Source organism: Schistocerca gregaria, chromosome 3, assembly GCF_023897955.1.
Source record: "Schistocerca gregaria isolate iqSchGreg1 chromosome 3, iqSchGreg1.2, whole genome shotgun sequence".
Lineage (NCBI taxonomy): Eukaryota > Metazoa > Arthropoda > Insecta > Orthoptera > Acrididae > Schistocerca > Schistocerca gregaria.
The window spans coordinates 355,434,966-355,460,707 of NC_064922.1; the positions used below are offsets into that span (position 1 = coordinate 355,434,966).

General features: G+C 45.1%; 1 protein-coding gene across 1 annotated transcript in view; it reads left to right on the top strand.

Annotated features, from left to right (window-relative positions):
- Nucleotides 1-13,001: 13,001 nt before the first annotated feature.
- Nucleotides 13,002-25,742, top strand: part of LOC126356154 (integrin alpha-PS2-like) — a 372,087-nt gene continuing 359,346 nt past the window's right edge. Inside the window, exon 1 of the mRNA XM_050006898.1 lies at nt 13,002-13,474. Within this exon, the coding sequence (XP_049862855.1) occupies nt 13,260-13,474 (215 nt within the window). The 5' untranslated portion in view covers nt 13,002-13,259. The remainder of the gene's footprint in view (nt 13,475-25,742) is intronic.

The following is a 25,742-nucleotide window of genomic DNA, read 5'->3' on the forward strand; positions in this document are numbered from 1 at the left end:
AGAGTTACGAAGGTGGAGGCATTACTTTTCAGTCAACCCTCGTAGTACATTCTTAGTGTAAAGAGATTCGTCCTATAGGAAACACTCATGCAATATATATATATATATATATATATATATATATATATATATATATATATATATATATATATATATATATTACAGCTGCATAAGATCTGAAGCAGCATTGCATTCTGAATTACGCACCGAAAAATATTAACCTCTGAATTTTAGTGTTTCTTCGACAAACTTATTACGAAAACTGATGCGACGGAACTGTATTCATAAACAAAATGCGACACAAATACTTATCGTAAAGCTGAAACATTACACAAAATATGAGAATAATGTGTCACGCTATGACTTGAGTGCATTACTGATTCAAGTAGAGTTCTTAAATAGGACACGAATTATGATATTATCAATGCAAGACATGAATATGCCTAGCCACGTAGTACCAAGACCAAACAAAGGAAGGGTAAACACAATAAGCAGACGAATGCGGATTCTGTTTACAAAGCTAATCTAATATTCTCTATTTTACATAAAGCATAGGCGGTCGTTTATAGGCAACTGCAAAGAAACTGAGGCGTTGCATAAAGGACCATGATAGGACACAAAAACAATATTACTAAAGCAGTTTGCTGACTTGTTGAATGAGACGGCTGTGCGAATACTATGAATGCTTATAGATGCATAAAGCACGAGTGGATATTGCTATATACATGGACACTAGATTTTGAATTGATCTCAAAGAAAAACTAAGTTCCGTTTCAACTGGAATAACCAATAAGAGCCAGCCGCTGTGGCCGAGCGGTTCTAGGCGCTTCAGTCCGGAACCGCACTGCTGCTACGGTCGCAGGTTCGAATCCTGCCTCGGGTATGGATGTGTGTGATGTCCTTAGGCTACTTAGGTTTAAGTAGTTCTAAGTCTAGGGGACTGATGAAGTCAGATGTTAAGTCACATAGTGCTTAGAGCCATTAGAACCATTTTGAAGCAACAAGAATGAGTCTTTACACCGACTAATCGTAACACAAAAAACAAACATGTTCTACATAAAGTAGCTCAGCACGTGGGAAAAGCGTTGCTTAAGCCAACAGCACCGAACAAGAGTGAAGCGACGTGATAAAATTGCAGCTAGCGATCACGTCCGAAGAGTACAAGATATAGCCTAAGAGTGTCTTCCGGCTCACGCTGATCAAAGTGCCTGACCCGAGCAAGATATGTCACGTGCGCGTCTAGGGGACTGATGAAGTCAGATGTTAAGTCACATAGTGCTTAGAGCCATTAGAACCATTTTGAAGCAACAAGAATGAGTCTTTACACCGACTAATCGTAACACAAAAAACAAACATGTTCTACATAAAGTAGCTCAGCACGTGGGAAAAGCGTTGCTTAAGCCAACAGCACCGAACAAGAGTGAAGCGACGTGATAAAATTGCAGCTAGCGATCACGTCCGAAGAGTACAAGATATAGACTAAGAGTGTCTTCCGGCTCACGCTGATCAAAGTGCCTGACCCGAGCAAGATATGTCACGTGCGCGTCGTCTAGAGATGTGAGAGACTGTCAGAATGAGAGCGTGTCTAAAAGTAAGTGCCCCTTTAGAAAACAGAGGAGTGGCAAGTTGTGCACTGACGAAACGATTCTATGACAGTAGTAGATGCGTTTCACCCTTTTTACGCCAGCCTGTGTGGCCGTGCGGTTCTAGGCGTGCCAGTCTGGAACCTCGTGACCGCTACGGTCGCAGGTTCGAATCCTGCCTCGGGCATGGAAGTGTGTGATGTTCTTAGGTTAGTTAGGTTTAAGTAGTTCTAAGTTGTATGGGACTGATGACCGTAGATGTTAAGTCCCATAGTGCTCAGAGCCATTTGAACCATTTTTGAACCCTTTTTACAATAACTATCAGTAGTACCACTTCCATAATAAAGAGCCTTATCAATTCTACTTATTTGTGGAGAATTTTCGGTATTCTGTTCTTCCTTGAGTTTCACAAATACAGCTTGTTAACTACATCTGACGGTTATGAGACTGGATAATTGGGCTGAAATGACAGTTTTTAAATTACCTACAGGAAAAAAATGTTTTTTAGTATTTTAATCTTTGACGCCTTGCAAAACATAGGATGGGGAGCACCATTCTGGATTTTAAAACTCGGTGCAGTTCTTAGGACTCATGTTTGATCAGATGTTAGCATAGCTGCCACACCTCCATGATCTGAAATGTAGATATCTGAAGGCAGTAAAGATCTTAAAATATCATAGCAATAATAAATGTGGGACACTTTGTTCCAGTCCGCTCGCATTTTATAAAAAAATTGTTGACATGTGACTTGACTATGGCAGCATAATGTATGGATCACGCTAAAGCTTCCTATTAAAAGATATTGTATGCTGTCAAGCATGTAGGCGCCAGAATGGCCACATGATTCGGCCGAACCAGTGTCATTTCTATCCTCTGTCCAGAGGATGGTGATCCGCCTCTTACCATCGGGTGAGGACTCCTAGTGGTGTTCTGTGCGTACAAACTGAGGTCCATTGACCTTGGGCTGGACTGTCCATACCACAAAGATTTAACAACCGCTGAGCAACTAAGCCTTTTTCATCTTCGAAGGAACGAATATCTAGAACAAGAGACATACCATTTCCTAAACAGGTATGGAACAAAGATCGTTCCTGGGTGATCGCCAAGCCCACTTTTAGCTTGGAAATAACGGCGTACAGCAATATGAACACGACATTTTATTGGAGTATAGCGAGCACACAGTGATTTTTACCGATGGATCTAAGTAAGGGGATAATGGCTGCTCTGTTACCTTTCCTCACTGTACCATCAAACCCGCCTACCAACCCACTTCTCAGCGTCTTATTCAGAGCTGTGGGCAATCAACAAGAGTTTTTGGTGGACAGAAGTTTCTTGCCTGCATGGACTTCTGTGCTTTGCTATTTAGCAATTGTACCTAACAGATATTTCATATGGTCCTGGACTTATGCACCTCCCACAAAGGCAGAAGAAAAGAGGTGAAATTCTGTTGGATGTCTGTACACATTGCAATCAAGGGGAATGACGAAGCTACCACAGCAGGGAAAGCAGACTGCCACACCACACCACAGTTCACCCTAAAGCCTCTACAAATGCTGCAGTGTTTTGGGTAACAAAGACGGTGGTGGCTGAGTGGGAAAAACATTGGCTGGAGGTGACCACCAACAGGCTGCGGTGGTCATATCAACTACTCGACTATGACGCACTTGTTTCCAAACGTTGGCTGGAGGTGACCACCAACAAGCTGCGGTGGTCATATCAACTACTCGACCATGACGCACTTGCTTCCAAACATTGGCTGGAGGTGACCACCTACAAGCTGCGGTGGTCATATCAACTACTCGACCATGACGCACTTGCTTCCAAACATTGGCTGGAGGTGACCACCAACAAGCTACGGTGGTCATAATAACTACTCGACCATGACGCACTTGCTTCCGAACATTGGCTGGAGGTGACCACCAACAAGCTGCGGCGGTCATATCAACTACTCGACCATGACGCACTTGCTTCCAAACGTTGGCTGGAGGTGACCACCAACAAGCTGCGGTGGTCATATCCACTGCTCGACTATGACGCACTTGCTTCCGAACATTGGCTGGAGGTGACCACCAACAAGCTGCGATGGTCACATCAACTACTCGACCATGTCGCACTTGCTTCCAAACATTGGCTGTAGGTGACCACCAACAAGCTGCGGTGGTCATATCAACTACTCGACCATGACGCACTTGCTTCCGAACATTGGCTGGAGGTGACCACCAACAAGCTGCGGTGGTCACATCAACTACTCGACCATGATGCACTTGCTTCCGAACATTGGCTGGAGGTGACCACCAACAAGCTGCGGTGGTCACATCAACTACTCGACTATGATGCACTTGCTTCCAAACATTGGCTGGAGGTGACCACCAACAAGCTGCGGTGGTCACATCAACTACTCGACTATGACGCTCTTGCTTCCAAACATTGGCTGGAGGTGACCACCAACAAGCTGCGGTGGTCATATCAACTACTCGACCATGACGCACTTGCTTCCAAACATTGGCTGGAGGTGACCACCTACAAGCTGCGGTGGTCATATCAACTAATCGACCATAACGCACTTGCTTCTAAACATTGGCTGGAGGTGACCACCAACAAGCTTCGGTGGTCACATCAACTACTCGACTATGACGCACTTGCTTCCAAACATTGGCTGGAGGTGACCACCAACAAGCTGCGGTGGTCATATCAACTACTCGACCATGACGCACTTGCTTCCAAACATTGGCTGGAGGTGACCACCAACAAGCTGCGGTGGTCACATCAACTACTCGACTATGACGCTCTTGCTTCCAAACATTGGCTGGAGGTGACCACCAACAAGCTGCGGTGGTCATATCAACTACTCGACCATGACGCACTTGCTTCCAAACATTGGCTGGAGGTGACCACCTACAAGCTGCGGTAGTCATATCAACTACTCGACCATAACGCACTTGCTTCCAAACATTGGCTGGAGGTGACCACCAACAAGCTGCGGTGGTCGTATCAACTACTCGACCATGATGCACTTGCTTCCAAACATTGGCTGGAGGTGACCACCAACAAGCTGCGGTGGTCATATCAACTACTCGACCATGACGCACTTGCTTCCAAACATTGGCTGGAGGTGACCACCTACAAGCTGCGGTGGTCATATCAACTACTCGACCATGAGGCACTTGCTTCCAAACATTGGCTGGAGGTGACCACCTACAAGCTGCGGTGGTCATATCAACTACTCGACCATGACGCACTTGCTTCCAAACATTGGCTGGAGGTGACCACCAACAAGCTGCGGTGGTCATATCAACTACTCGACCATGACACACTTGCTTCCAAACATTGGCTGGAGGTGACCACCAACAAGCTGCGGTGGTCATATCAACTACTCGACCACGACGCACTTGCTTCCAAACATTGGCTGGAGGTGACCACCTTCAAGCTGCGGTGGTCATATCAACTACTCGACCATGACGCACTTGCTTCCAAACATTGGCTGGAGGTGACCACCTACAAGCTGCGGGGGTCATATCAACTTCTCGACCATGACGCACTTGCTTCTAAACATTGGCTGGAGGTGACCACCAACAAGCTGCGGTGGTCACATCAACTACTCGACTATGACGCACTTGCTTCCAAACATTGGCTGGAGGTGACCACCAACAAGCTGCCGTGAATGTGTGCGAAACTTTTTTGTGATTTTGATTGTGGATATCAATTTTCATTTCAGTAAGAATGATTACTCATACCATCGTACCACTATACTGAGAAAAGGCACTAAAGACCTCGCTGTTTGGCACCCAATAATTTTTACGTAACCCATTCTGCCTTGATATCTTTCTACATTTAGCGTTGTATCCTGAAAAATGTTTCTTTCTGTTATTTCCGAATTTTGATATTAATTATTTCTAGTCCTTTTCTTATTTCCGTTATTCATGCTATTGTTGACTTCTTTTATCAGAAATAAAGGATTATTTGTTTCGTTAGTCAATTATAATTCATTCGCTAGAGGTGCGCAAAGAAAACTGACCTTAGATTTGCTATTATTTCTGATACAATCTGGATATTTGGTAGATCTCTTCATTATTTCTCACTTTCCAACCATCTGTAGTTCGTATTGTAACCATTATTTTTCTAATAATTCGTCTTTCGAGAACCTCTATTCTTAGATATCTTCAACTTTTCACGGCCAGCAACTGTGTAAATATTAATTTTAATTTTAATAATTAACAGCCTCAGTTGCACTGTTTGCTAGAATTTACCTATGTTTCAGTCGGGATAACCTTCTTCAGAATAACAGTAACTACCGTCTTTCCATAGTGGACATCATCAAGCTAAAACTACAAACCCGTAAATTATCGTCAGACTATAAAACTTATCTGGATCTGCCTCGGCCCCACTTCGCGACCGCGACGGGGCAGTCACGAGTGCTGTACTGGAACTCGAGTTTCACAGTGGTTTGCAGAGTATAGATGTACATGTAGATGAAACTTTTATATAATGTTAAATAATTCATAAAGAAGAAGCGACTGAATGACTGTCCTGCTCTTACTCCTCACCCTGCAAGCATTTTCACAGCGGCAAAGATGTGCACATGGCTGTCATACACTACTTCAAAAACCTCACGTGCAGACATATCTCACACTAAAATATAGAAACTGATGCTACAGTACGTGCCTTATATATAGTAGCGAATTTTTTGGCAAATTGCTCGACTTATATCTGTTCCAATTAGTGAAATGATCGTATGGCATTGTTGGCCGGGAGGCCCTATGCGGGGAAGTTCGGCCGCCGTATTGCAAGTCCTTTTTAGTTGACGCCACTTCGGTGACTTGCGAGTCAATGATGATGAAATAATGATGAAGAACGCACAACGTCCAGTCATCACGAGGCAGAGAAAATCCCTCACCCCGCCGGGAATCTAACCCGGGACCCAGTGCGCGTTTCTAGGTTACTATTTATTTTAATTTAGTTATGTATGGTGGCAGTATTAGTGTCGTGGGGATCTTTCTTAATCTAACCAGGCATTCTTCATTATTTTCTAGGACATTCACTACGTATTAGATAAGGCCTTACATTTACAAATACACTGATGTGACAGAGGCCACCGGATACCTCCTAATATCGCGTCGGATCTCCTTTTGCTCAGCGTAGTGCAGCAACTCGACATGGCATGGACTCAGTCAGTCGTTGGAAGTCGCCTGCAAGAATATTGAGTCATTCTGCCACTACAGTCACGCATAAATGCGAAGGTGTTGCTGGTGCAGAATTTTGTGCACGAAGTGACCTCTCTATTATGCACATTCAATGTTCATAGGTATTCACGTCGGGCAATCCGAGTGGCCAAATCGTTCGCTCGTACTGTGCAGAATGTTCTTCAAACCAATCGCGAACAACTGTGGCCCGATGACATGGCTCAGTGTCTTCCATAAAAATTCCATCGTTGTTTCGGAACATGGATGGCTCCACCAGGTAGCCGAACACAACCAAGACACAGTTCACGACTTGGTGGGGTCTGCGCCATGCTCGAAACCTACCATCAGCTCTTACCATCTAAAATCGAGACACATCCGAGCAGCCGATATGGTCACGAGTCGAGGAGAGGCGCTGCAGGCGATGTCGTGCTGTTAGCAAAGGTACTCGAGTCAGTCGTCTGCTGCCAAAGACCATTAACGTCAAATTTCGCATCAGTGGCCTAACGGATGCGTTCGTCGTACATCACACATTGATTTTTGCGGTTGTTTCAAGTAGCATTCCTTGTCTATTAGCACTGACAACCCTGGGTAAACGTCACTGTTCTCTGTCGTTAGGTGAATGCTGTCGGCCACTGCGCTGACCGCGGTGACAGGTAATGCCTGAATTTTTGTATTCTCGGCACAATCTTGACACACTGTATCTCGGAATGTTTGATTCCTGACGATTTCCGAAATGCAATGCCCCATGCTTCTAGCTCCAGCTACCATTCCGCATTCGAAGTCTGTTAATTCCCATCATGCGACCACAAGCGCGTCGTAAACCTTTTCGCATCAATTACCCGAGAAAAATTGCAGCTGCGGCAATGGACTGACCATTTATACCTTGTGTATGCGATACTGCCGCCATCTGTATGTGTTCATATCGCTAACCACTGACTTTCCATGGCTGTTACCTCAGTGTTGCTATGCCAGATATAAGAATCCCAGCATCAAAAAGCCAGACTTTGTATTTGTTTTTCAAGGGCAGAACAATAGAAATAATTTACAAGCAAGCAGATTCAGATACTGAGCCATGGCAATCGTGGATATGAAGAAGAGATGAAAGAGGAAAGAGAGAGGGATCTTCGGTATGTGGTGGAATTGCAGAAATGAGGAGAGGCCAGGTAGAAATAGGATAACCAACAGAAAAAGGAACATAGCTGAATAATGAAGTGAGCCTTGTCTTGCCTGTCTGACCTAGAGCAGAGCTTATGATTGTTAATTTTCGAGAGAAAAAAATATAAGACTGGCAGAAACAGTGGCGCGTGACCCCGGACTCCAACCGCGTGCTGATGTAGTCGACGCCGTAGAGCTGCTACTGCCACAGCTCTCGCGGAAGAGTAGAGACAATGTGCGATATAACGTCAGTCCCCGTAGATTAACGGGAGAAAAAAAACCTGAGAAACTTCCGAAAAGGCGTTCCTCGCGTAGTCGTTCTATCTCAATTACAAGTCCGCAGCGTTTCCACTAATGCGAACTCGTGTAATTGATGCTTTTTATTATTAATATTGTATTGTTAATTGCCTGGATTTGCAGTAGTTATTAATTCTTGTCTTGTTCGCACAGCACACACCACTAATTGCGAGGAAATATTTTAGTTAACAGTTTTTTCTTGCGCTGTTGTCTCGTTGCTATGGAATTGTTGTGCTGGTATGTAGCGAGATCCGGAGATACTCTTTGATTCAGTCTTTGTAAGATTGCGTCGTAATGCGAAAATATTTTAAAGTTCACTTCTCAACTAATGACGTGAATATTTGCACTTCAATGAAATAGTCTTTCATGAGTGGTCGTTGATTTAGTCATTAATCAAACTATTTAATGATATAGTTCACACCGGGTATTTAACTGGTAACGAACAGTTTATTGTTATTTTGTCACTAAATAGTTATAACTCACGCACCACACGCACACGGAATAATTGCGTGTATTCTTTCATAGAATGTTCACTTCTCCTTAAGGTCCATCTAATTCCAATATTCACTAATTCCGTTATTAGATCTCAATTGACCCGTAATGCACGGTTAAATGAGTCTATCTGTTCCTGTCTCAGTTCATAAAATCAGTTTCTTAAGCCGTGAATCCCGTCACGCAACAAACGCTTCTAAACTCGAAAACAATCGTCACGATTCGCAATCTCAATAATTCAGATCAGAACTGCTCTCGTACGTCTGCACTTGATGAGTTCTAGCTAGCGACTTTTTCTATGGAAGAGCATTGTAGGCGCATTGAATTTCTTCGTTGCGCTTACGACTCTCTTCCACATAAAAGTTATCTCTGATGACGTTACTTTGGACTTAACTTTTGAGATATTAATTTTATATTTGTCACGTGTATATTTGTCCATTGCTGAAATACGATGTTTCTTCTTTCTTTTTCGCTAACAAATATACTCAGTGGTGTACAATGTAGTTGTTGACAAAACTCTTTCGCGTTAGCTCATCGGCAAAGATGTCGTAACTGCCAAGATAACTTTCCCTACTTCATGTTCTTTCTTAATTGACTTTAAGGTGGTCGTTGGGGCTTTACACAATCTTTTCTTAAGTAGAACAAGGCATTGAGAAATGCGCAGAGCCCAGGGTATCTTCTAGCAGAGGCGAACAGCAGCAAAAAAAAGTAACTTGACTTTTGTTGTTGTTGTGTGGACAAGTATGCCTGGAATATAGATAAGTGCGATCTTGTGAGGCGAATATGATGATATGCTGTGTACATGATCTGTGAAACATGGTGTGAGAGGCGTGCACTCTAAGAGGCAGATGAAGCAGACACAGATATGGCAGTCACGTAACTTGTCTATGCGCAGTCTTCCTAATTGGGCGCATGATGCAGCGACACGTTCAAACAGGCGGATGTGGCACGTGCAACGCAGAGAGGCATTCCGAGTCAGCTCTGGCCGTCTCGAGTTTACAATATTCGTGCCGTTCCGGATTACATCGCAACAATGCATGTTTGGCAGAACGAGTGACTGCACAATTTCCGTTTCACATCCTGTAAAAATTCGCCCCGAAACTTCTGGAGAGCATGGAGACATGCGAAAGATCTTCTTCACATGACGATAGCGTTTTATGTTCAGTTTATGAGCTCACGGAAAATTATACCCAAATTTCTGATGCGATACTGCGTTATTATCGGGAAGGATAGAGCGAAAGTTAAGCTGAATTAACGGCTGTTCTGATGACAGTTTAAAATTACTTTAGACTTGTTAACGTTACTATTAGGACCAAGTTTTGCGTACCTCTGAACACTGGAAACAGGTCATCATACATAAGGATGATGACAGTATTTTCAGGAAAGCTGCATGCAGATCGTCAGCATAGAAATGGCATTTACTGGAGGGAAGTGTCAACGAGATGTCATAGGTGGTCCACGGCTGGCCCTGCAGTACCCCTGACGGAAACTGCTTTCAAGACCACACTCTGTTCTCATAATCTACTGTCTATTTTCGAATTAGTTTTCAAAATAACTTCAGCAAACTATCTGGAAAATTTAGCTGTTTCAATTTTGTGAGCAGTACGTCAGAGTTGAAGCATCAAAGGCTTTGTTGATCTTTAGTGATGTCAATAAAGTGGTGTCTCGGCTGTTTGTGCCATAGACTGTTTCAGGTCATCAGTAATCTTTCCTTTTTTATTTACAGCCTTCTGTCAATATATTCTCTTATTACCCTAGTAAATTAAACTTCATGTGGAAAGTGCGCGGTGGCCACCAGATGATATTAACACCCTGATAAACCAATTAATTAACTCAGCGCAGTTTGATTTTAACTTCGACACCTCTCGAATTCACTTAATCTTCAAGTAAAAATACTAGCATTCTTGTCATACTTTCACTCTTCATCTTATGGGATTATCTTGTGAGCAGTGTGTCAAGGTCAACACAGTATTTATTATGCAAGAAGAAGCAATGATAGTATTATGTGTAGCTAACAGTAGAATCTAGTAGAACCTCTTTAAAAACTTTAGAATTCTTATACTTTCATGCCAGTAGATCTTCTTCGTGAAATTTGTTGTCCTAGTTTTAAACAATGTTTGAGAAATTAATGTTTGCTTTTTAAAATCCGGATTCTATAAAACAGAAAACGGCTTTTTGTGTTTCGCAGACTTATATGCACTTACATGTGATCTTCTGCGTTTGATATTTATTTCTGAAAACGTAACTGTAATTTTGGTTGTTGTCATCCATTATTATTTTCGTGCATACAGTACGTTTTTATCATATTGCTTCTTACGTGTTAACTAAATGGATGATATTTTTAAGGACTGAAAGCACCTGCCTTTATAACAGCTTGGTAATGGTAATTTTTTATTTCCTAAATAAGGAAGTCTCTCAATGGGCAACAGCCGTCTCTATTTACATTTTCTTATCATTCCAACTTTCCATTGTGGGATGTTTGCATCATTCTTTCCTTCTTTTTTTATTTTGTTAATTTTTTTATGTGAAACTGTTTCTTGTGCCTTTTTACTGCCACTGTACCCTAGGATCACCACTATACACCAAGAAAATACTGAAAACGTTGACCAACGCAACTACTTCTAACTCGTTTCATCGGTGATTTCCCATGTTTGTGTGAGGACTTTAAAATGGTGGTATTGGTGGTGAATGAACGGGTTGCGTGCAGACATAGCGTTGTGTGTGTGTGTGTGTGTGTGTGTGTGTGTGTGTGTGTGTGTGTGTGCGTGTTTGAGAGCTATGTTATAAATGGATTCCAGTTGTGGATGTTTTGAGGGTTATATTTTGACACTGAAGCTGACACTATACACTTCATTTGGTGCTTTATTACATTTGTGAAATAGACATTGACAGGCGCCTTTCCCTCTTGACACACATCAGTTGTCGCGTACACTACAGAACTGTTAACCATGGCTGCATTTTATGGTTGTTTATTTTTTTTTTTACGTGCTTATCTTTCCCGAGGCATCTCCCTTATAGGATCTACGGATACACAGTGTGGAGGAATTTTGCTACCAGTTGTTCTCAACAATCATGCCTCCAAACCCATAGAGTATGTTTATCTATGGGGTGAGCATAGTATACTGCGCATGTTCTCAATATCAAACCACGCTAGTCACGTGGTTATGGGCGACGCTACTTGTCTGCGATTTGCGGGAATAGTGGAACGTGAATAATACACACTTTCGTCTTGGTTTATATACCTTTCTGCACGTTTGAGTTTCAGTAACAGCTATGGTACAGTATTGTCGTTGTTACGGATGGAAAGAGAAACGTGAAAGGAGGACCAGTTACTTTTCATAGCTATGTACTACAAATGTATAACTGCAAATGTTAAATTGATATGAGGCACTTCATATATTGAAAAATATCGGGACACAGAATTACAAAGTCTTGTATTGTAGAGATAACTTCTGCTATTTTATGGCCATATGTTTACGAGACAAGTTCTGGGTAAATTTGCAAGTGTGTTTGAGTAAATTACCAGTCAATGCATACATATAGGTGCTGTGCCCATATGGAGATAAAATTTATGTGACAGTCTGATTAAGATCCTGATATTTATGCAGGTTTTCAAACCACTGTGTGTATGTAAGTACTTCTGCATGAGACAGTTTCGTATATAGTGTCACTGTAACGTCATTAATTACAACAGCGATTACACAATTTGAATCTGTGCAATAGAGAATATAAAAAAAAATATTGTTGGCTGTCACTTCTTATACTGTTGCCGAAAAAAGGTAAATGGAGTGGAATGAAATGAAAAAAGGTAAATGGAAAAGGTAAAGTGAAAAGGTAAATGGAGTTAAGTATAATACTGTGGCGAAAAAGCACAATAACATTGCTCTTCACATCTTTAAGAAAACTTCAGTTCCTCTATCAAATTGTTACGATGTCTGTAAAACGCGTATGCAACGTTTCATGGTACTTCTGAAGATGGTCTGTCTGTAGTAGCGAAGTAATAACATTCAAAATACGCTAAGTGCTATACGGGCTAGCCGTCCCAAAATCGCCTGAGTTGACCTGCAAGGAGATTTTGCGAACATAATACTCGTTTTGAACATCTGAACGTTCAAGCCATAGACAGATATTTACACCCTATGCTTCGACCCAAGAAGATCCGAGATCGCAGCAGGAAATTCTTTGAACGCACTCAACCCAAAGGCAGTTCAGCTCTTGTGTCAGACTGCTGTGTCGTGAACGAGAACAGACAAAACTGTATTACCGCGAACCGGCGCTGCTGTTGGCACACGTAAGGACTGTACTTCGCGCAGCCGCCAACAGAGGGCGCGCGAATCGCAAGGCGCTAGTGTAGGCAGCAGTTGGCGCTTAGTTCGACTTGGCCGCTCTCGCGAGCATCACCAACTGCTCGCCCACCGGGCAGCGACGGCTATCAACGGCGGTTCTTCTGCTGACGACAGAACCCATCTCGGAACTGGTGATGCGACTTAGAACTGCGTGATCGACGTGAAGTGCTCCTTTCTTTCCCTTTGTCTCAGTACACAGGTCAACCATGTGTTCGTCGAGTAATTATTGCATGGTAAGGCAACGCCGACTGCGGGTACCGAATTCGCTGCACTTACTGTCAGTTCTTACGTGTTTACTGGGATTCGTGGGACACTCTGCTACATTCAATGTTGACACCGAGCACATGGTGCGCTTCCGCGGAAGTCGCGGCTCCATGTTCGGATTCACCGTCGCCGAGCACCAAGACATCCAAGGCAACGCGTAAGTAAATTTACCTCTAGACTGTAGAGAGTAGATAATAAGACCGACCTCCATTGTGTTTACGATCACAGATCATGTTTCTTTACCTTTTGCGCACTTTGGGAAAACAATACCATCATCTCGCAAAAGGAAACCTTAACAATCAGCTGTTTGTGACAGACGTGACTCTTAGCAAAAGCGGACAGAACTTAACATTTCATATGGTCGAATGCACAGTCGAATTCTGTAACGACGTTAATACAAACTGTGCAATGTTTCCATGATCTTAAATGAGAGTATCAAAGTCAATTCGCTTCCTGTCAGTTACCACAAATTACGACTAACACAAATAATTTCTCGTCTGAATACACTTTTTTCTCGAAACATGGGGAAAATAAATAGAGATACATCTAGTTGATGCGAAAAACTGTACCGGTTTCGTTTTTATTATGCAAGAGAATTTTTTAAAAAATAAATGATACACCATCCAGTTATTACTACAGTAAACAAGAACGCAGTTATATTGTAAATACTGTGGACGGATTATTGTTTCTACAAAGGCACTTAGCACGCTGACATTATCTTTGACAAGGTCTACTTAATGTACCGTGAAATACATTCCTAAGATTGTAGTGTAATTTGTGATAATTACATGCATACTTCATTATGTTCGCTATGTGCCTAAGATAATAAGGGAGTGACAACTACAATTTCGCGTGAACAAGGAAAAATTGTTATACAGTTACAAGCCTAAAATGAAATAACCGTTGTTAATAGATACTGTGTTGCAGATGTTTCGAGGAAAAGAATTTTTATAGCGCAACGCGATTGTTTTTTTAGCTGTCCACTCACATTTATGAGTGTATATCATTTGCAATTGTTCGCGTGTCTTATCGTTTTTTACACCTCCGGCAACGAAATGTATGTGAGAAATGCTAGGCTACATCGTGGTTCGGGGAAAAAGTTAAACTGTGGGTCGCACTTTAACTAGCTGGGCGAGGCAGTTCTTTTAAGTCCGTTGGTCACAGATATGCAGAATAGTGCTTTTATAAAGCAGAAGGACGGATAAGAGGTCAACTGCTTATGGTTACTGGAATGCTGAGGACATTACCAGTAGCGCCTGTTGTGGGCGTTTTCTGGAGATAAGGCATGAGAAGGCTTTTGAATCATGGCGCGACCAGTATGTTTTTGTTTACAGACAGATGTGATTCAAGAAATTATACCTCGCGAAAACCTTCATTTGGCTTTGTCAAATACAATGCCAACAAGAAAGTAGCGAAAATGTTTTCTAAATTACACAGCACATTGGGTTGCTGAAGACAAACAAATTTACCTATTTCTTTTTTTTTTGTGGATTGAGATCCTGTAATAATGAAAGTTGTTAGTACTGTATACGCAAAGTATTCAGGATGAGGGCAACTATTTGAATAACCCATTCTCTGTCTATAGAAATGACACATGTGCAAATGATACAGCAGTGTTATTTATAGTTGAACTCTTCACGAAAGATTCCTTCCAGTCTTCACACCCTGTTACAAAGCTGCCTGTCATGGTTTTGATACGGTACAGCTGAACACAATCTAAAGAATTTCCAAGCTAAGACGGGCGGTAGCCACTAATTATCGTTTTAATTTGATGACTGATTCTGCAGCACAGGTGCGCCCCCACCGTGTACTACATTCTCTGTTTACATCAAGACGTCAGGCGCGTGGCGAGCACAGAGCAGGCATTCAGCGCACGCGCAGAAACACCTTTCTCTCGATCACTGTGAGCAAGTCCTTACGAACGTTCACTGTGTTGGCAATCGCAATCTCGCAGCAGATTTCAGCTTTTGCCCTGCTAAGCAGGTCTTCTAAGACTTGACGTTACGAGCAGAGCGGCAGTTACACTAACTTCGAATTTGGGTAACAGAATTACCTGTTTATTACGTAGCAGTTTAGTATCGTAGAGTTCGTTTAAATATTAAGATAAGCCCATGTTCAGGTCTAGCAAATAGTTTCTTTGACAAATGCAAGCTACTCAGCTGCTGAACTGGAGCAGCAAGGATGGGTCTAAAGATGGACTGTATTTAGTCCGAAACCGGTAATAGCTGAAGAACTTTTAATATTCGAGATTATTAAACAAAAAAGTTGTTTGTACAATTACGAGATGAAGATACCAATACTTTTATAACAAAATTGTAGTGCAACTTTGTAATGAGTTGGGGACTCCTGACCCGCAGGAAATCATCCCAAGTTACGTCATGCTGTTTTTAGGAATTATTATCTCCTGAACAGTTTTCTGGAGTGTTTTTGTGCTGCAACTTTTAGTGTCTGTAAGCTAAAACATGAAGTGTGATACGTAATGGTATTCGATAGTGTCCGCCAAATAGTTACTGTTTCCAGATTATTCTGAGTTTGTGTGAAAGAGTTCCTATCCCAGCCTCCACATCTGGTACTGGGCAATATAAAGCGATGATGTTAGACTGTGACTTGCTGTGCCAAGATGCAAAGGAGCGCACAATGCTGAAGGCCAGAGCCAGGTAGAAAAAGAAATCTGCGGTGCAAGATGATGTGGTTATCTGCTCGTAATTGTGACACGTCTGTATTTCTCTCAGAAATAATCTCAGACGCTAGACCCTTCAACGACACCATATTTTCGCCACAAATGACCTGATGAGCGTGGTTGTTTAAAAATACTAGTTATTCTTACAGTTACGTAGAAATATCAACCAGCCATTGTGGATAATGTTATTTATTAATAACATATCGCGCCGTTAACTGTTTATAAACGACAGGTTCCGCTGCCCTGGCCAGCACGTTCTCCAGACGTCTGCTCAATTGTGGCCGAGAAACTGGCTCGTCACAATACGCCAGTCACTACTCTTGATGAACTGTGGTATCGTGTTGAAGCTGCATGGGCAGCTGTACCTGTACACGACATCCAAGCTCTGTTTGACTCAATGCCCAGGCGTATCAAGGCCGTTATTACGGCCAGAGGCGGTTCTGGGTACTGATTTCTCAGGATCTATGCATCCAAATTGCGTGAAAATGTAATCACATGTCAGTTCTAGTATAATATATTTGTGCAATGAATACCCGTTTATCATCTGCATTTCTTCTTGGTGCAGCAATTTTAATTGCCAGTAGTGTATTTGTCTATGGTGCACCAATCTTAGGTACCCTGCATTTCGCTGCGTACTTCCGGCGGTGCGGCCACCGTACAGGGAACGCCATCGTCCTAGGACAGCCTGACATAGCTTCCTGCATCCACCAGTCTTTTATATACGAGGAGCGTTCAATGAGTAATGTAACACATTTTGTTCTGAAAACAAATTGGTTTTTTTCAGGATTCCTACACACCATATTATTTCCCACTCTTTTGGCTACAAACCCCTGCTTTTCATCATAATTTCCGTTCAAAGAAACGGTGTAACGCCACATTACTGGGAGGTCCTGAATGCCAGCATGGTATCGCTCAACTGGTCGACGTCGGAACCAACGTCTTGCTGCAACAGTAACCGGCCCTTACATCCACGTACTGCTTCCCGCGGAGTGCATCTTTCATTGGGCCATACGGATCGATGTCTGAAGATCCGAGATCCAGGCTGCAGGGTGGATGACGAATAGTCCCACGAAGTTTTGTGAGTTCCTCTCTGGTGCGCAGACGTGCAAGGCCTTGCGTTGTGACAGTGAAGGAGAAATTCGTTTGCATTTTTGTACCAACGACACGCTTAAATAGGTATTTCAATTTTCTGAGGTTATCACATTACGCTTTCGAGTTGATTGTTACATAATGAAGGAGGAAATCCAACAGAATAACTCCTTTAGAGTCTCAGGCTCTAGATACCGGCTCCCAGGTTGATGCCATATTTCTCGACTTTCGAAAGGCGTTTGACTTAGTTTCGAACTGTCGCTTGCTCGAAAAAGTGCACGCTTACGGTCTATCTTATGACATATGCTGTTGGATAGAAAGTTTTCTAACAGACAGGGAGCAGTATGTCATCCTGAACGGGGCGACTCCAACAGAAACAAGCGTAACTTCAGGTGTGCCCCAGGGCAACGTAGTAAGTCCTCTGCTTCTTACGATTTACATAAACGATCTGGTTGATTGTATTGACAGCGACATTAGACTGTTTGCCGATGAGGCTGTAGTCTACAGGAAAGTAGTATCACACGATAGTTGAGAACAAATCAATGAGGATTTGCAGAAAATAAATGCGTGGTGTAATGACTGGCAGTTACCTCTCAATATTAGTAAGTGGAACCTATTACTTATAACAAGGCGAAATTCCTCATTAATGTAGGAGTACGAAATAAATGCCCAGTCTTTGGAAGCGGTAACATCCGTCAAGTATCTCGGTGTCCCTATTCGAAATGATCTCAAATGGAATGATCAAATTATACAAGTAACGAATAAGGCGAACTCTAGATTGCGATGCAGTCCTTTAACAAAAGAAATAGCTTACAATACGTTAGTTCGCCCAGTCTTGGAATACTGTTCGTCTGTATAGGACACTTACCAGTTGGGTCAGATTCAAGAAGAGCGACAAGATTCGTGACTGGTACATTTAGACATCGCGACAGCGTTACAAATCTCATAGAAAGTTTGAAGTGGGACACACTTGCAGATAGACGGAGCGCTAAACAGAAGGGGCTGCTCACCAAATTCCGAAATACGATCTTTACCGAGAATGTAGAGCATATATTATTACCACCAACTTTCAAATCACGGAATGATCACCATTCAAAGACAAGGGAATAAGAGCACATAATGAGGCATTCAGACAGTCGTTCTTCCTTCGCGCGGTCCGCGAGTGGAACAGAGGGGGTGGAAATATGACTTCGGCGCGAATTGTGCCCTCCGTCACACACCGCTTGGTGGCTAGCAGAATATATATGTAGTCGCAATGACCTTACCGACTGAAGGTGCGGTTTTAAACACTTTCTTCGGACTAAAGGCGGTGTGGGGCATGAATGACCGTTTTGTTCCCGGTTTGATGTAATGAACCTATGTTTCATCGGCTGTGACGATGTTCGTCAAAAAATTGTCACAAGCAGCCTCGTAATGCGCGAGTAATTACGCTCAGATGGTCCTTCGTTGCTCTTAATGGTTTTCCGTTAGGCGGCGAGGAACCATGTGGGCACATACAGTCATGGAAATTGAAATAAGAACACCGTGAATTCATTGTCCCAGGAAGGGGAAACTTTATTGACACATTCCTTGGGTCAGATACATCACATGATCACACTGACAGAACCACAGACACATAGAAACAGGCAACAGAGCATGCACAATGTCGGCACTAGTACAGTGTATATCCACCTTTCGCAGCAGTGCAGCCTGCTATTCTCCCATGGAGACGATCGTAGAGATGATGGATGTAGTCCTGTGGAACGGCTTGCCATGCCATTTCCACCTGGCGCCTCAGTTGGACCAGCGTTTGTGCTGGACGTGCAGCCCGCGTGAGACGACGCTTCATCCAGTCCCAAACATGCTCAATGGGGGACAGATCCGGAGATCTTGCTGGCCAGGGTAGTTGACTTACACCTTCTAGAGCACGTTGGGTGGCACGGGATACATGCGGACGTGCATTGTCCTGTTGGAACAGCAAGTTCCCTTGCCGGTCTAGGAATGGTAGAACGATGGGTTCGATGACGGTTTGGATGTACCGTGCACTATTCAGTGTCCCCTCGACGATCACCAGAGGTGTACGGCCAGTGTAGGAGATCGCTCCCCACACCATGATGCCGGGTGTTGGCCCTGTGTGCCTCGGTCGTATGCAGTCCTGATTGTGGCGCTCACCTGCACGGCGCCAAACACGCATACGACCATCATTGGCACCAAGGCAGAAGCGACTCTCATCGCTGAAGACGACACGTCTCCATTCGTCCCTCCATTCACGCCTGTCGTGACACCACTGGAGGCGGGCTGCACGATGTTGGGGCGTGAGCCGAAGACGGCCTAACGGTGTGCGGGACCGTAGCCCAGCTTCATGGAGACGGTTGCGAATGGTCCTCGCAGATACCCCAGGAGCAACAGTGTCCCTAATTTGCTGGGAAGTGGCGGTGCGGTCCCCTACGGCACTGCGTAGGATCCTATGGTCTTGGCGTGCATCCGTGCGTCGCTGCGGTCCGGTCCCAGGTCGACGGGCACGTGCACCTTCCGCCGACCACTGGCGACAACATCGATGTACTGTGGAGACCTCACGCCCCACGTGTTGAGCAATTCGGCGTTACGTCCACCCGGCCTCCCGCGTGCCCACTATACGCCCTCGCTCAAAGTCCGTCAACTGCACATACGGTTCACGTCCACGCTGTCGCGGCATGCTACCAGTGTTAAAGACTGCGATGCAGCTCCGTATGCCACGGCAAACTGGCTGACACTGACGGTGGCGGTGCACAAATGTTGCGCAGCTAGCGCCATTCGACGGCCAACATCGCGGTTCCTGGTGTGTTCGCTGTGCCGTGCGTGTGATCATTGCTTGTACAGCCCTCTCGCAGTGTCCGGAGCAAGTATGGTGGGTCTGACACACCGGTGTCAATGTGTTCTTTTTTCCATTTCCAGGAGTGTATATTTGAATACGCAAACTGGTGGACGAGTGTGTGAGCACTACCAACAAAGACGTTCAGTTAATCAGTGATGTGTTTAATTGTGATCTATAGGTCACCTCGAATGAGAGTGTCCGCACGTTTCTCAATAGTGTTACTCAGAAAAAAAGTCGCGTTCCCTCCAGGGATTCTCATTTGAGTTCCCGAAACACCTCTTACATGTTGTTCTGTTCGAACCTATTGGTAACAAATCTAGCAGTCCGCCTCTGAATTGCTTCGGTGTCTTCCTTCAATCCGACTTGATACGGACTCCAAACACTCGAGCAGTACTCAAGAGTAGGGCGCACCAGCGTCCTATATGCGGTCTCCTTTACAGGTGAACCACTCTTTCCCAAAATTCTCCGATTAAACCGAAGACAACCATTCGCATTCCCTACCACAGTTCTCAAATGCTCGTTCCACCTCATATCGCTTTGAACGTTATGCCCGATATTTAAACAGTGATGATCTGCGCTTTTTTCTATTCGCAGGAAAACCTTCGGTGCTCCAGCGACATGTGATAAACTGCTGCTAGGCTAGAAGCAGATGCACATACAAATGTTTCTGCAAAGAACAGGGACACGAGAAGAAATCGACCTCAGTCCAGCGCTTATTGAAAAGTTACGTCGTTCTGTATCAATGGGAGAAATAATAATCGCTTCAGTTAACGTACCCTTCAAATTGCAATACAGTGTGTATCAAAAAGAATCATCCGACTAAAAAGAATATAACTGTTGTGTTGTTTGAAATATGTGCGTGAACAACGTAGTGTTGGAAAAAGTAATCTCTCGAGTTTTACATGGTTCCCGCTAGGTAGCAACAGTGTGCGCCCACTTCCATTCTAGTAAAAATGGTGTCGAGACAACATAAAGCATTTTATGTTCTACGTTTTGCGCAAAGCGAGTCAGAGATAACTGTTCAGCGTGACTTTCGTACTAGATACAGTGTGGATCCTCCTAAGGCACAGAGCATTAGACGATGGCATAAACAATTCCGAGAAACAGGTTGTTTGTGTAAGGGCAAATTGCCGGGCCATCTCTGAGTGTCTGACACAGATGTCGAACGCATCCGCCACTGTTTCACAAGGAGTACGCAGAAATCCGTTCGCCGTGCAGCTCGACGGCTCATCATGCCCCTGATGTCCGCCTGGCATGCGTTGCGTCGACGTCTACATATGAAACCGTACAAAATTCACCTACTGCAGGTTCTTCGTGAAGGTGACAAACAACAATGTTGAGTTCTGTACTTTCGTTCTTGGCAAGATGGAGGATCACAGTTTTCTTTCATGTTTAGTGTTTAGCGACGATGTAGCATTACATTTAAATGGAAAGGTGAACCGCCATAAATGTGAGAATATGGGGTACAGAACAACTATATGAAGTTTTACAACATGAAAGGGACTCTCCAAAATTTAATGTGTTTTTTGTAGTCTTACGGGACTTTTTCCTCTTCTTCCTTCCTCCCTGTGCGTGCCTGAAGGCCGACCCACGCGTTCGCACGCGTAGCCGGTGACGGGGTAACGCGTAATTCCCTGCCCTGGGTAGACAAGTAAGGCACGCACGTACCCCCTGGTAAAGGCCAGGCCCAGGGAGGGGTGATTGCCTGAGCTGACACCTTCCGACCATGCCGATTGGTCCCTCCGTCCGTTTCTCCAGAGGTGTGACCTGAGGTGTGAACAATCACCTAAGGCGGGAGTGCCCTCTGAGAGGGTCCCCACAAGGAAGGAGCGCGACATCGGAGACGCTGGCAATCATGGGGGATTCCTCCGCAATGGATTTTTCTTCTTCTTCTCTCTCGACTTCTGCCCACAAACGAAAATTTGACCATCCACCAGTGACAAAAGTACTACCGCCTGCCCCGCATTTCCTCATAGTTTCTCGATCTGAAAACGGAAAGGATTTTTTCTCTGTCAACCCTTTCGTTATCCAGAAGGGCGTAGATGCCATAGCCGGATCGGTCAAGTCTTGTACCGGGTTGCGTAACGGTACCTTGTTACTAGAAAGTGAGAGCGCCTTTCAGGCACAAAAACTGCTTCGGGCCACACTCCTGTACACGTTCCCTGTCCAGGTGGAGGCTCACCGCACTTTAAATTAGTCTCGTGGTGTGGTATATACTAGATCACTCGACGGATTGACTAACGAGGATATACAGTCTTTCCTCGCTGAGCAAGGCGTGACGGCTGTCCATAGGGTCATGAAAAAGGTCAACAATGACCTTGTACCAACCTGGACACTTTTCTTGACCTTTGATAGTGTTCAGCTGCCGTCGCGCATCAAAGCGGGCTACGAGGTTATTTCTGTTCGCCCCTATGTCCCGACACCTAGGCGCTGCTACCAGTGTCAGCGTTTTAATCACACTCGCCAGTCTTGTACCAACGCGGCTAAATGTGTCACTTGTGGCAGGGATGCCCATGAGGGTGACTGCCCACCTCTGTCTCCTCGTTGTGCGAACTGTCAGGGTGACCATGCAGCGTCCTCCCGCGACTGTCCCATCTACAAGGAGGAATTCTGTATCCAAGAAATTCGGGTCAAAGAGAAAGTGTCCACCTCGGCTGCTCGCAAGCTATTTGCTAGTAGGAAGCCCACGATGCTCCCAGCGGGGAAATACAGTACTGTCCTCGCCTCTCCTCGGACTACCAGGGAGGTGGCGACGCAGACATGCGATCTGACCTTCAGCACTACGGTCGTCCGTTCGGCCAGTGCTAAGATCGCCCGGTCGACGTCTCCTCTTCCTCCTGTCACCCCTCAGACACAAGCACCTTTATCAGCTTTTGCCAAGACGAACACCCAGAAGTCAGACGTACGGACCTTCAAGAAGGATTGTCTCGTGCAGACCTACGTACCTCGAACCCTCAGCCATCGACCAATCCTTCCACAAAACGACCTTCCAAGAAGGCTCATAGGAAGCACAGTTCTCCTTCCCCGCCACGGCGCGTCTCTTCTCCTGCGCCACCCAGCGGTTGCCGCCCCAGGCCGTCATCCGTTTCACCTGGCCGCACCGCTGGTAGCCGAACATCTGGCCGTTCACCAGCGGAAGAAGCTCCCCCTCTTGGTGAACCTATAGAACAAATGGACAATGACTGTCCGCCTACTGCTAGCGGCGGAAGTGCTCGCTTGAAGCCGGGCCCTCAGCGGCCTTCGAGATGACCCCTTCTTGCATCTTCTTCTTCTCACGATGGCACTTATTCACTGGAATATTCGCAGCACTCGCTCCAACCGAGGGGACTTAAAGCTGCTGCTCCGCTTGCACCCCCCGCTCGTCGTAGCCCTCCAGGAAACGAAGCTACGCCCATGCGATCACATTGCCTTGGGTCACTACACCTCTGTGCGTTTTGACCTACCCCCTGTGGCAGGTATTCCGGCTCTTGGAGGGGTTATGTTGCTGGTCCGGGATGATATCTACTATGATCCCATCACATTGCACACCGGCCTGCAGGCAGTTGCCGTCCGCATTACTCTCCCCACTTTTACATTTTCCATTTGTACCGTTTACACTCCATCGTCGTCTGCATTTACCAGGGCAGACATGATGCAAATTATTGCTCAGCTACCTGCACCATTTTTGTTATCTGGAGACTTCAATGTTCACCATCCTCTTTGGGGCTCTCCAGCATCCTGTCCGAGGGGCTCCCTGTTAGCAGACTTTTCAACCAGCTCAATCTTGTCTGCCTCAATACTGGCGCCCCTACTTTTCTTTCAGACACATCTCACACCTATTCCCATTTAGACCTCTCTGTATGTACTACCCAACTTGCACGTCGGTTTGAGTGGTATGCACTTTCTGATACATATTCGAGCGACCACTTCCCGTGTGTTATATATCTCCTGCATCATACCACCTCTCCGTGCTCAACTAGTTGGAACATCTCCAAAGCAGACTGGGGGCTCTTCTCTTCCAGGGCGACCTTTCGGGATCAAACCTCCACAAGCTGCGATAGTCAGGCTGCACACCTCACGGAAGTCATTCTCACTGCTGCTGAATATTCCATCCTTCACACTACTTCTTCTCCACGTCGTGTACCGGTCCCCTGGTGGACCGCAGCATGTAGAGACGCTTTACGCACCTTTAAATGACACCCTATAGTGGCGAATTGTATCAATTATAAACGATTACCTGCGCAGTGTCGCCGTATTATTAAAGAAAGCAAGAAAGCCAGCTGGGCTGCTTTCACAATCACCTTCAACAGTTTCACTCCTTCTTCTGTTGTCTGGGGTAGCCTGCGCCGGCTATCTGGCACTAAGGTCCACTCACCAGTTTCTGGCTTGACGGTCGCGAATGACGTCCTTGTGGCCCCTGAGGATGTCTCCAATGCCTTCGGCCGCTTTTTCGCAGAGGTTTCGAGCTCCGCTCATTACCCCCCTGTCTTCCTCCCTCGAAAACAGGCAGAGGAGGCTAGGCCACCTAACTTCCACTCCTCGAATCGTGAAAGTTATAATGCCCCATGCACCATGCGGGAACTCGAAAATGTACTTGCCCGGTCACGGTCCTCCGCTCCAGGGCCTGATTCTATTCATATTCAGATGCTGAAGAACCCTTCTCCTGCGGGTAAAGGTTTCCTTCTTCGTACTTACAATCGCATCTGGATTGAGGGACATATTCCAACATGACACAACAATAGACTGGCGAGAGTCTATTGTTGTACCGATTCCTAAGCCGGGGGAGGACAAGCACTTGCCTTCCAGTTATCGACCCATCTCGCTTACCAGCTGTGTCTGTAAGGTGATGGAGCGAATGGTTAACTCTCGTTTGGTTTGGCTGCTCGAATTTCGACGCCTACTTACCAATGTACAATGTGGATTTCGTAGGCCCCGTTCTGCTGTTGACCTTGTCGACCTTCATTAGGAATAACTTCTTGCAGAAGCGCCCTACCGCGGCTGTGTTCTTTGATTTGGAGAAGGCTTACGGCACCTGTTGGAGGGCGGGCATTCTCCGCACCATGCATACATGGGGCCTTCGCGGTCTCCTCCCTCTTTTTATTCGTTCCTTTTTAATGGATCGACAGTTCAGGGTATGTGTGGGTTCTGTCCTGTCAGACACCTTTCACCAGGAGAATGGGGTGCCACAGGGCTCAGTTTTGAGCGTCGCTCTCTTCGCCATAGCGATCAATCCAATAATGGATTGCCTCCCAGCTGATGTATCAGGCTCTCTTTTCGTGGTCGATTTTACCATCTGTTGCAGCGCGCAGCGTACATGTTTCCTGGAGCGCTGTCTTCAGCGTTCTCTTGACCGTCTTTACTCCTGGAGTGTCGCCAATGGCTTCCGTTTTTCTGTCTGTATTAACTTCTGGCGCTACAAAGAGTTTCATCCACCGTCCTTACGACTCGGTCCCGTTGCTCTCCCATTCGTGGAGACAACAAAATTTTTAGGTCTTACATTTGACAGGAAACTTGGCTGGTCTCCACATGTGTCATATTTGGCTGCCCGTTGTACCTGTTCTCTAAATGTCCTCCGTGTTCTCAGTGGTATGTCGTGAGGAGCGGATCGAACCGTCCTACTTCGCCTATATCGGTCGATCGTCCGCTCCAAGCTGGATTATGGGAGCTTCGTATACTCCTCTGCACGGCCGTCCATCTTACGCCACCTCAACTCCAAACAACATCGGGGTTTACGTCTTGCGATCGGAGCGTTTTATACTAGTCCCGTCGACAGTCTTCATGCTGAAGCCGGTGAATTGCCACTCACCTACCGGCGCGATATACTGCTTTTACCCAGGAGCTGCT